Below are 11,092 nucleotides of genomic sequence, written 5' to 3'. Positions count from 1 at the left end.
CATGGAAAATAATGCTTTGATCGGTTTAGAAGAAAACACACTTGACGAGATATTAGAAAATTCTGATGCTGAGCTGGAAGAATTTGAAGAATATATCGACTCAGCATCATCATCTGAATATTCTTCTGATTCTGATTAATTAATGGAATGTAATTTGTTTTTTTTTTTCAATTCTGTAACATTTTGTTGGATGTAATAAAGTGTATTATTGAGTTTCGTCATGTTTGGTTCACATAAATTTATATTGTAATATATGAAGTTTGATTAACACAAAAAGCACGTTTATCCACTGAATTTGATTATAAAAATTTTCAAACTTAGGAAAACGAAATTACATAGAATTAGTTTAAGTTTAAGGTTAGTACTCGAGTCCAAATATAATATCTCTTGTGATTGTAAATATACTTTTAAACTTATTTAGCCCATTGTTTAATGTATAAAGCCTCTAATGGGCCAGTGTGTTCTCGATTTAGCCCATTTTTTATTGTCTAAAGGCACTAATATTTGGATAAACCTAATTAAGCTTCCACGATTCCACACCTCTTCGCAGTTTCTTCTTCTTCGTCTTCTCTCATAACCCTAGGAGTTCTTTTCACAGTCTCTTCGCAGATCCACCGTTGTTTGTCGCGTACTCGGCGTTTGCTTGCCGTCGTTTCACCGTTTAGTCGGCGCCGCTCCTCCATGACGAACCCACCAGTCCCACCACCGGTAAACCCTTATTTACCCTTATTACGCTTCCCATTTGGATTAAGGCTACACTTTCATGTTGTTCTTTTTTACACATGAGATTATTTGTAAGATTATTTGTAATTTTAAGGCTACAACTTTAGCAATTGAACGTCCCTGTAAGATTATTTGTTCTCTATAAGCGAATTATGGGATTTAGGCTTCTCATATTTTAACTTCTCTTATTTGATGTCTAATTGTTCTATTTTGAATTATTTTTTACTAACAGCTTTGTTTTCTCATTGTAGAACTTCAATCGTAATGCATTTCTTCAATATATGTCACAACAGTTTAGTACACAACAGTATAGTAGCTCAACACCAGAGTATGACACTTTTTATAGGCCTATCATAAGTGAAGACCAGACAGGTAGTATTCCAGACTTTGAAACCAATGTCTCTCCACCAGCCGATGTAAACGGTTCTGTTCCACCAGCCGATGCAAATGGTTCTGTTCCACCAGTTTCGGTGGAGGACCTTCTCATTGCTCCAGGACGTGAAACTCTCAAGTATCTTCATCCCAAAGTGGAGCGAGGAGCTATTTGGTAAATTATAAGTTAAACCTATATGTAAGATTTCTTAGTTTAGATTAGGTTAGTTATTGATGTTATTAACTGGTTTTGTGTAGGTTTAAGCGTGATCCATATGGTGTAATTACAAAGTCTATCTTGAGAATGCAAAAAACAGATGTCAAACCTGCTTGCTTGACATATCGTTCTCTTCCCCCTGAGACTAAAAAACGGTGGTTTCAAGCTTTTGCGGTAAGATTTCTTCTATAATATATGTTTGATTCACATCATGTGTTTCTCTTGTTATTTACTTCATGTGTTTTTTTTTGTTCAGCAAGAGTTTAACTGGGATCCCATCATAACAAAAATAGTTTAGATAGAGTTTGAGAAACAAGCTGCCTATTCCTTCTCTAAGAACTTAGCTGAGTGGAAACAAAAATGGAAATGCAATAAAGAGAAACCTATACATATGACAGATGATTTATGGAAGGGGTACATTAATATTTGGTGTGATGAGAAAGTTGCAGGATTGGCATCAACAAACTCACAAAAAAGGAGAAGCAACCCAGATGGTGAAGGAATTCCAGTGCACTTCAATGGAGCTAAATCATTCTATAGGCGTAAAGATGAAATGGTAATTTTGAATTTCTTTACATTTCTTAAGAATTATCATTCAAATGCATATTAATCATGTTCTTTTTCCATGTATATAAGACTGTTGAAAATGGTGGAGTCGAGCCTAATATGATGGCTTTCATTGAGGATGTTTATAAAAGTAAGAAAACTGGCAAGATTGTCTACAAGAAGGCTAAGCAGATTGTGGAGACTTTAAAAGAACAGGTGAATGACCTCCAATCTAAAGAGCCACTTGAAGATGGATTGGTTCAGCCTCTCTCTTGTCCTGAGATAAACGATTTGGTTCGCAAGGTGCGGGGATTCCTTTTTTCTCTTAACATGCTTTTTACCATACCAAATCAACTTGACACTTCTTAACTATTTGATTTTTAACATGATGTTTCCATATTTTTTACATTATGCTTGGTTGATTCTCAGGCAATACCCAAAAAAAAGGGTAATCGATTTGGATTTGGATCTCTCCCAGATCATGAAAAGTTAGATGCTCCCTTCTTACCCAGCTTGGACCCTGAAAAGAAGTTAGAAGAAGCATACAACAAGATTTCTGAGTTAGTTAAAGAGAAAGAGGAAGATACCAAGACAATCCAGTACTTGAAGGATGTTACTGAGAAGCTTCTCAACAAATTTCCAGACTGTCGTCGAGCTGAAGAAGAAGAAGATGATGATTAGTTTGCCTGGTTTTTTGGTTGTATTAGTTACGGTTAATATAAGAATCTATTAATGTGGTTTAATTGACAATAACTTCTATTTATATATTTTTGGTATTTTCTGATATTTAATTAACTTAGCATTTTTTATTTTTTATTAATTTTTATTTTCGGTATTTTACATTAATTTGACAATATTTTGGTTGGAAAATAATTGGTCGGAATATCGGTTGGAAATTAAAACGGTTGGTTAACAGTCGGTAATATAGTCTCGACCGATTTACGCCGTCGGTAATTAGTCGGTATTTTTCTAACCGAAATCCGACCGATTTTACCCAACAGAATTTCAACCAACGATTCGGTCGGAAATTTCCGACCGATTTCTAACTAAATAAATTTCCGACCATCGATTTCCAACCGATTTACAGTGGTCGGTTAATGGTCGGAAATGCCTCTTTCCGACTGATTTTCGACTGATTTCACCGTCGGAAACGGCTATGTTTTCTTGTATTGCAAAGTGGTGTAAAAAAAAAATGAATCAATCATGCATGTATTATGCATTCTCTAGATCATGTTCTTGTATACCATGTATAAATTCGAAAGATTTTTGTTATAAGTTATAACAAAAAACTGTGTAAGTAGTAGATTCAAGTTTTTAAAGTCATTTTATCACATAATTATACGCTAGATTCTTTTGTAAAAAAAAATGACTACGGCAAATTCGATTTACTATATGCTTGGCACGCCCTGTAAAAGAAAAAGAAGTAATATCAAATATATATACCTGGATAGGGTTGGACAACGGCTGCGTTCATAGCCTTTTGTCTTCGGACGAAGATAATCCAGATTCCAATGGCGACCCAAATAACAAAGAAGAGACCAACATATAGGTCTATAATCGTGGAGAAGCCGTTGCTTCCACCGCTGCCTCCACCAGTACTCCCACAGTCGAGAGTGATCCTACCAAACTTGTCCGCATTGTCCAAACTTTGTCGCGTTTGTTCGTCGGACATTTCTGTCCGGGCCGCAGATAAATCATCACAGTCTTGTTCCCCTAATCGATCGTGAGAGTTAGTGAACTTATTTCAATTTGATACACATATTATATAATATTAAGGTTAGAAGTACAAATTGTTTTGTAGAGCGATAAGAGAAGGGAATATACCATTGGTGGATCCAACAATAGCTACAAGCGCGAAGAGAAACAGAAGAAGGATGATACGGAACGAGAACATGGTTGGATTGGGTGTAGAATACAAATTATGAAGGATCAGTGAAAATATTGTGATGTCAATCAAGTAGAGTACAAAAGATGAATGATCAGTATTTTTCCATTAATGGCGAATTTGTTTGTATGTCAATTTGTGTAATATATATATATATAAGAAAGAAAATATTGTGATGTTTGCTGAAATGGGATGCAAGTCATCAACTTCCCGTATTTTATCCGTTTTGATGTTTGATTCAACTATGGATTTCAATATTTATAAACTTTTGTATAACGATTATAAGCTCTTTGCAGAAGTAGTCCACTATGTCTCTTTTTATCTTTTGACGTCAGTTTTGTGAAATAGTCTCATATTATATGGCAGCTATATGTATAAAGTTTTGATATACTCACTGAAAAAAAATTTGTAATGTTCATGACTCTCGCAATGACATCAAACAAATGACATATATTATGTGTTGTCGAAAATTTGTAATAGTTTATAGAACTCTCTGCATCAAGAAACGTAGTCCTCATCCGTCCCCAAGTAACAGAATGAAATGTAGAATTCGTTATATATATATATATGGTGTGTGGGAATATATGGAATGCAAGTTATCAACTTTGCCTATTTTATTCCTTGTAAAATTTAATCCAAGTACACACTTATATATATGAATTAAAAATTTGTATGATCATTTTATAGCTTTCAAATGCTTGATTCACTCCAAATCTAATAAGATATACATTTTTGTGTAGTATATTGATTGAACGTTTTTTACGAAAAAAAAAAATGTATGATTTTCAAAAGTCCAGTTGAAAAAGAAAGGGAGTTGCAGAGTTAGTACGAGGGCCCAATAACGTAGGAGAACTAAAACCCGAATCAGTTGTTTGTTACTCGCCAAATCAAATTATCCGACCCCCAGCTTAAACCCTCGGACAGAGACAGGTGACGGCATCACTGACACTCACCAACCATCCCTTCAAACGACAGCGTTGTTATGTTTTAGGAATCCTCGAAACGGCGTCGTTCGTGTAAAACGAGAGTTTTTTTTTTTCCCATCGAGTGATTTCCTTTTTTTTTCTGATATAACATACCAGAGACTCGTCAACAAAACATACATGAACAAGTCAGAGGTGTAACTCTATAAATCACTCCGTTCTCTCTCGGCAGTGGCCATGGCGCCTGTGGTGGAGAGGCTGGAGCGTGCGTGGATCATAATCTCCCCACAACTCATCACTGGAGAGAACAAGCTCAATCGTTTAAGAAAATGAAACTAAAAAAAGTAATGAACTATAAATGAATGATGTTGGAAACAAAAAAATATTTCAATAGAATAATATCCAACAATAACATATGTAATTTGAGCCAATCTAATATATTTGTTGTCAAACAAAAAAAAAAGATTTTAGCAAAAAATAGACAAGTGTTTTATTTTTACATCCTATCTCTCTTTTAGTTGGGCAACTATATACACTTTGATAAAATTCCAACTAATTTTTTTCTTTTTGTATACTCCATATTATATTTGTCAATTCAACTAGGCAAATGAGGAGGAATCCAAACCAAAAAAAAATATTCAAAAATAGTTTTTCTGACTTTCCATTTAAAGGTTGAGATTCAATGTGAAAAGCAACTTGGCTAGTTTCCTACATAACCAATGATATCTCGCCATCTGTCACTATTTGCGTGGCAGAGCCAACCCCATGTGATCGCCGTGTCCACGTGACGTGGCTGAGCCCATCGACGTTGGAGAATCCCCTAAAGCAAATATTCGCACATTTATTGTTTAACACATCTTCACTCAAATAAATAAAAAAGCTTATTTAAATTAGCAGATCGCCCCCCGAATGCTAACATATTTACACTCTCAGTCCCTTAAGTAATAGACCAAGCTAAGGACTTTACATAAAAAAGGAAACAAATAAGGACCTAACTGCAATATCTTATGAGATCGTGTTCCCGTCACTTTCCTGGAAAGATACAAGCCATTAAAACTCTACAGAATAAAACACATTTAAATATAATTAAAAAAAAAACAAAATTTATATTATATTCAACAAATACAAAATATATATTTAACCAAATTATATATGTAAAGGCTTCCTCAGAAGGTAGTAGAAGAAGAAGAAGAAGAAGAAGAAGAAGAAGAGAAGTATCTGGGAGATAGAGAGGCGTACGATCTCCGCATCATTGAAGAAACAGTTACGGAGTTTAATCCACTCCGGTTCTGGTGAGTTTTTTTTTGTTTCTGTTTGTTTGAGATCTCTCACGTAGTCTTGTGTTCCTCGCTTTTCTCGGAATTTGAGTTTTGGAATCTTCGTATATTATCGAGATTTTGTTTTGACGTTGATCTCTGATTTTGTTTTCTTGCGGCCACTCGATTTTTCGTATCTGTTCTTTTTACTATTCCAAAAGATTCGTCGTTAGTTTTCAGTTTCAGTTTTTAGAATCTCTGTTTTCGTATACTGTGTAAGCTTACAATTAGATTGGGGTATGATTTGATCTCTTTTCCAGTGGAAGATAATGGGGAAAGGAGGTGAAGACAATTCTGAATTGTTAGAGTCTGATACTTTTCCTGCTTGGGGTAAAGATGTTGCCGAATGCGAAGAGCATTTTGGTGTTAGTCGTGAGAAAGGGTTGAGTACTGATGAGGTGTTGAAGCGACATCAGATCTATGGTTTGAACGAGTTAGAGAAGCCTGAGGGCACTTCCATTTTTAAGCTGATATTGGAGCAGTTCAATGATACGTTGGTTCGTATTCTTTTGGCGGCCGCTGTTATTTCCTTTGTCTTGGCCTTCTTTGATGGCGACGAAGGTGGTGAGATGGGTATCACCGCTTTTGTTGAGCCGCTTGTCATTTTTCTCATCTTGATTGTTAATGCCATTGTTGGCATCTGGCAAGAAACTAATGCCGAGAAGGCCTTGGAAGCTTTGAAAGAGATTCAGTCTCAGCAAGCTACTGTCATGCGTGATGGCACTAAGATTTCTAGCTTGCCTGCAAAGGAGCTTGTTCCTGGCGACATTGTGGAACTAAGGGTTGGTGATAAGGTGCCTGCTGATATGCGTGTGGTTGCTCTTATCAGCTCAACTCTGAGAATCGAGCAGGGGTCCTTAACAGGAGAGAGTGAGGCAGTGAGCAAAACCACCAAGCCTGTTGATGAGAATGCCGATATTCAAGGAAAGAAATGCATGGTGTTTGCAGGAACCACTGTTGTGAATGGGAACTGCATATGCTTGGTTTCAGACACTGGAATGAATACTGAGATTGGAAGGGTTCACTCACAAATTCAGGAAGCTGCACAACACGAGGAAGACACCCCTCTGAAGAAAAAACTTAACGAGTTCGGGGAAGTNATGCGAAGAGCATTTTGGTGTTAGTCGTGAGAAAGGGTTGAGTACTGATGAGGTGTTGAAGCGACATCAGATCTATGGTTTGAACGAGTTAGAGAAGCCTGAGGGCACTTCCATTTTTAAGCTGATATTGGAGCAGTTCAATGATACGTTGGTTCGTATTCTTTTGGCGGCCGCTGTTATTTCCTTTGTCTTGGCCTTCTTTGATGGCGACGAAGGTGGTGAGATGGGTATCACCGCTTTTGTTGAGCCGCTTGTCATTTTTCTCATCTTGATTGTTAATGCCATTGTTGGCATCTGGCAAGAAACTAATGCCGAGAAGGCCTTGGAAGCTTTGAAAGAGATTCAGTCTCAGCAAGCTACTGTCATGCGTGATGGCACTAAGATTTCTAGCTTGCCTGCAAAGGAGCTTGTTCCTGGCGACATTGTGGAACTAAGGGTTGGTGATAAGGTGCCTGCTGATATGCGTGTGGTTGCTCTTATCAGCTCAACTCTGAGAATCGAGCAGGGGTCCTTAACAGGAGAGAGTGAGGCAGTCAGCAAAACCACCAAGCCTGTTGATGAGAATGCTGATATTCAAGGAAAGAAATGCATGGTGTTTGCTGGAACCACCGTTGTGAATGGTAACTGCATATGCTTAGTTACAGACACTGGAATGAATACGGAGATTGGAAGGGTTCACTCACAAATTCAGGAAGCTGCACAACATGAGGAAGACACTCCTCTGAAGAAAAAACTTAATGAGTTCGGTGAAGTTCTGACTATGATCATTGGGTTAATTTGTGCGTTAGTGTGGCTAATCAATGTCAAGTACTTTCTTTCCTGGGAGTATGTTGATGGCTGGCCCAGAAACTTTAAGTTCTCCTTCGAGAAGTGCACATATTACTTTGAGATTGCTGTAGCATTGGCGGTTGCTGCGATTCCAGAAGGTCTCCCAGCAGTTATCACCACATGTTTGGCTCTTGGTACACGGAAGATGGCGCAGAAGAATGCTCTGGTTAGGAAGTTACCCAGTGTGGAGACTCTTGGATGCACTACTGTAATTTGCTCTGATAAAACCGGAACCCTGACAACCAATCAGATGGCTGTTTCAAAGCTTGTTGCTATGGGTTCTAGGATTGGAACCCTTCGATCTTTCAATGTTGAGGGGACCTCATTTGATCCTCGAGATGGAAAGATTGAAGATTGGCCAGCAGGTCGGATGGATGCAAATCTGCAGATGATTGCAAAAGTTGCTGCCATTTGCAACGATGCTAATGTCGAGCAATCTGATCAGCAGTTTGTGTCTAGGGGCATGCCTACTGAGGCAGCTTTGAAGGTAATGTGGTCTACTACACTAGCTTGCACCTTTCTCTTCTTAACTAAATTGACTAAAAAGACTTCTTCTGGTTGCCCTTAAATGATATTTTTTTCTATTCGTGTGTGTATATTTGAACAGGTTTTGGTTGAGAAAATGGGATTTCCTGAAGGGTTAAATAAAGCTTCGTCTGATAGCGATGTCTTACGTATGTATCCCTAATCATATTTTGTTAGTATTGTTTATACAGTTTTACATATGCTAAACTCCTGAACTTTTCCTTTTTTTAACATTATTGAAGGTTGTTCTCGGCTATGGAGTGAACTAGAGCAACGGATTGCCACCCTTGAGTTCGACCGTGACCGGAAATCAATGGGAGTTATTGTGGATTCCAGCTCAGGAAAGAAGCTGCTACTGGTCAAGGTCTGTTTTTCATCATTAATCGTATCCTGGCTCCTGAGGTCGAGCCTGTGAAATCAATGTGGCTTTGGTTCTTGCATTTAATTAGTCGAGAAAACCTTTGTCCTCTCTTTTCAGCACCTAAGAGACCAATTTTGAAATTATGCAGGGTGCGGTAGAAAATGTATTGGAAAGAAGTACACGTATTCAGCTACTTGATGGTTCCGTTCAGGAGCTTGACCAATACTCAAGGGAGCTTATTTTACAAAGCCTACATGATATGTCCATGGGTGCATTAAGATGTCTCGGATTTGCGTTCACAGATGTTCCATCAGATTTTGCCACTTATGATGGCAGTGAAGACCATCCTGCTCATCAGCAACTTCTCAACCCATCCAATTATTCGTCTATTGAGTCCAATCTAATATTCGTTGGATTTGTTGGTTTAAGGGTGAGTCAGGGTCACCATGATATTTTATGTTCTTTCTGGTTCCTCATTAATATGTTATTCATGCTCTACCTATTTAATGATTGAAGGATCCTCCAAGGAAAGAGGTGCGTCAAGCCATTGCAGACTGCAGAACAGCAGGTATCCGGGTCATGGTCATTACCGGAGACAACAAGAGCACAGCGGAAGCGATCTGCCGTGAAATTGGTGTGTTTGAAGCAGATGAAGATATCTCCTCAAAAAGCTTGACAGGAAAAGAATTTATGGATGTTCAAGATCAGAAGAAGCATCTAAGACAAACTGGAGGGCTCTTGTTCTCGAGGGCTGAACCAAAGCACAAACAAGAAATTGTCAGGTTACTTCAAGAAGATGGAGAAGTAGTTGCCATGACTGGAGATGGAGTCAATGATGCTCCTGCCCTTAAGTTGGCTGATATCGGTGTGGCTATGGGCATTTCCGGTACAGAGGTATTGTGTCTCTTCTCTCCTCTTCAATCACGGTCCACGGATGATGATAGCTCTATCAGCTTTCTAAAGCTCTGGGCATTTTGCAGGTAGCAAAAGAGGCATCTGACATGGTGTTGGCAGATGATAATTTCAGCACAATTGTTGCAGCTGTTGGTGAAGGCAGGTCCATCTATAATAACATGAAGGCCTTCATCAGGTGAGTCTTTTAATGTTACATATTATGCCTCGTCGTATATGTGGCTTGAATTATGCATACTAAGTCTATATATTGGACTATGATGAATAAAAGGTACATGATCTCTTCCAACATCGGTGAGGTTGCATCAATATTCTTGACAGCTGCTCTTGGAATCCCAGAAGGCATGATTCCAGTACAGCTTCTGTGGGTGAATCTTGTAACAGATGGTCCTCCAGCTACAGCTTTGGGATTCAATCCCCCTGACAAGGACATCATGAAGAAGCCTCCTCGTAGGAGCGATGACTCGCTTATCACTGCCTGGATCCTCTTCCGCTATATGGTAAGCAAAAAAACCGATTTGGCTCACTTGTTCATCTTCTGGGGATTTGCTTTTCTAACTGACTATTATGGGTACCTTCTACCTACCTACAGGTGATTGGAATGTATGTGGGAGTAGCAACAGTGGGAGTATTCATCATATGGTACACACACAACAGCTTCATGGGCATAGACTTGAGCCAAGACGGTCACAGCCTTGTGAGCTATTCGCAGCTCGCACACTGGGGACAATGCTCCTCATGGGAAGGCTTCAAAGTGTCTCCTTTCACAGCAGGCTCTCAGACTTTCTCATTCGACTCAAACCCTTGCGACTATTTCCAGCAGGGGAAGATCAAGGCATCCACGCTCTCCCTCTCGGTGTTGGTGGCGATAGAAATGTTCAACTCCCTGAACGCACTCTCAGAAGACGGCAGCCTGGTGACGATGCCACCGTGGGTAAACCCATGGCTGCTCCTGGCAATGGCGGTCTCATTTGGTCTCCACTTTGTGATACTGTATGTGCCATTCTTGGCTCAGGTGTTTGGTATTGTACCGCTGAGCTTGAACGAGTGGCTGCTGGTGCTGGCAGTGTCGCTTCCGGTAATCCTGATAGATGAAGTGCTCAAGTTTGTAGGAAGGTGTACAAGTGGCTACCGCTACTCAACTCGCACTCCCTCCGCTAAGCAAAAGGAGGAGTAAGAAAACAATTGGAAAAGCACATTACATCATTAGACTCTTGATAGTTTTAGCTGAAATTAACTTTGTTGCTTAACTCTCTCAGCCGTGGTTATTTAATTTTCACAACTATAATTTATTGGTTTGATATAAAATGTTTCCAATTTTGGTTAAAGGATATTTTCCCAACACAAAGCCCGCAGTTAAAAAGATGAATGTTTTAACCAAAAA

General features: G+C 38.8%; 2 protein-coding genes across 5 annotated transcripts; both read left to right on the top strand.

Moving 5' to 3' along the window:
• On the top strand, window positions 534–2,649 carry LOC104739345. Of its 4 annotated transcripts, XM_010459664.2 has the most exons (7): window positions 534–708; window positions 975–984; window positions 1,070–1,270; window positions 1,354–1,486; window positions 1,569–1,868; window positions 1,949–2,161; window positions 2,288–2,649. In XM_010459664.2, the coding sequence occupies exons 5-7, from the start codon at window positions 1,704–1,706 to the stop codon at window positions 2,537–2,539; spliced, it is 630 nt and encodes a 209-aa protein (XP_010457966.1). In that variant the 5' UTR covers window positions 534–708; window positions 975–984; window positions 1,070–1,270; window positions 1,354–1,486; window positions 1,569–1,703; the 3' UTR covers window positions 2,540–2,649. The 4 variants fall into 3 exon arrangements, with proteins under 4 accessions (XP_010457966.1, XP_010457967.1, XP_010457965.1 ...); XM_010459663.2 differs by having other exon boundaries at window positions 975–1,270; XM_010459665.2 differs by lacking the exon at window positions 975–984.
• Window positions 5,821–11,039, top strand: LOC104739344 (calcium-transporting ATPase 4, endoplasmic reticulum-type). Its single transcript, XM_010459661.1, has 10 exons — window positions 5,821–5,958; window positions 6,243–6,345; window positions 7,100–8,397; window positions 8,518–8,584; window positions 8,678–8,799; window positions 8,945–9,226; window positions 9,313–9,690; window positions 9,777–9,886; window positions 9,980–10,208; window positions 10,301–11,039. Exons 2-10 carry the CDS (start codon window positions 6,252–6,254, stop codon window positions 10,883–10,885), a joined length of 3,165 nt encoding a protein of 1,054 aa, XP_010457963.1. The 5' UTR covers window positions 5,821–5,958; window positions 6,243–6,251; the 3' UTR covers window positions 10,886–11,039.

Source organism: Camelina sativa, chromosome 14 (assembly GCF_000633955.1).
Source record: "Camelina sativa cultivar DH55 chromosome 14, Cs, whole genome shotgun sequence".
Classification (NCBI taxonomy): domain Eukaryota; kingdom Viridiplantae; phylum Streptophyta; class Magnoliopsida; order Brassicales; family Brassicaceae; genus Camelina; species Camelina sativa.
Note: the sequence above shows the minus strand (reverse complement) of the source record. Positions and strands in the feature narration are given on the sequence as shown.